At 45.6% G+C, this 603-nt stretch overlaps 1 protein-coding gene across 1 annotated transcript; it reads right to left on the bottom strand.

The window, feature by feature from the left end:
• Positions 1-5: 5 nt before the first annotated feature.
• On the bottom strand, positions 6-591 carry LOC111239909 (interferon-induced very large GTPase 1-like; the record flags this gene model as incomplete). The annotated part of the gene is made up of 1 exon (XM_022769852.1): positions 6-591. A coding segment is annotated over one exon (586 nt), but the record flags the coding sequence as incomplete, so codon positions are not given.
• Between the last annotated feature and the right edge of the window lie 12 nt (positions 592-603).

Raw genomic sequence — 603 nt, 5'->3', positions numbered from 1 at the left:
GGCTGAAACATCTGATACATTCTGATGAACAAACTGACATTTAGGCTTTTTGCCCACCTCTTTCATCCTGAGAAAAGCGTGCACAACTATTTGCAGGATGTCCTTCATTTCTGTTGAATTCTCCATTGCAATATTGATGATGGTGATATCACTCAGCCCCACGACAAGTGTTGCAAGCTCATTGTCATGCTCATGGCTGTCATCCAGTTGTGCAAGCTCTGGTGACTTTAAGCCCTCAGTGTCAATGATCACCATGAAGTCACAGTTGAGCACTTTTTTGACATCTTCATTGATTCTGATGAGCAACATAAAAGCACCTCGAGTGCATCGACCACTGCTGACTGCAAACTGCACTCCAAACATGGTGTTAAGAAGAGTGGACTTTCCTGTGCTCTGAACTCCAAGAACTGTGACTACCAGTATCTTGTTCTTGGGAGACACCAAGTCATGGAGCTGAGAGAGAACATCACTCACCCATCTGAGAGGTATGTTGGAGGCATCTCCATCTACAAGCTCAAGGGGAAATCCATCCAGCAGCAATCCTGCACAGAGTTTGGGCAGATGTTGCAACTGTTGACGTGATGGGTCTGTTTCTGGAAGGGA

This window comes from Seriola dumerili, unplaced genomic scaffold (assembly GCF_002260705.1).
Source record: "Seriola dumerili isolate Sdu_G_001 unplaced genomic scaffold, Sdu_1.0 BDQW01005955.1, whole genome shotgun sequence".
Classification (NCBI taxonomy): domain Eukaryota; kingdom Metazoa; phylum Chordata; class Actinopteri; order Carangiformes; family Carangidae; genus Seriola; species Seriola dumerili.
The sequence above is the reverse complement of the archived record's forward strand: the minus strand, read 5'-3'. Positions and strand labels throughout refer to the sequence as shown.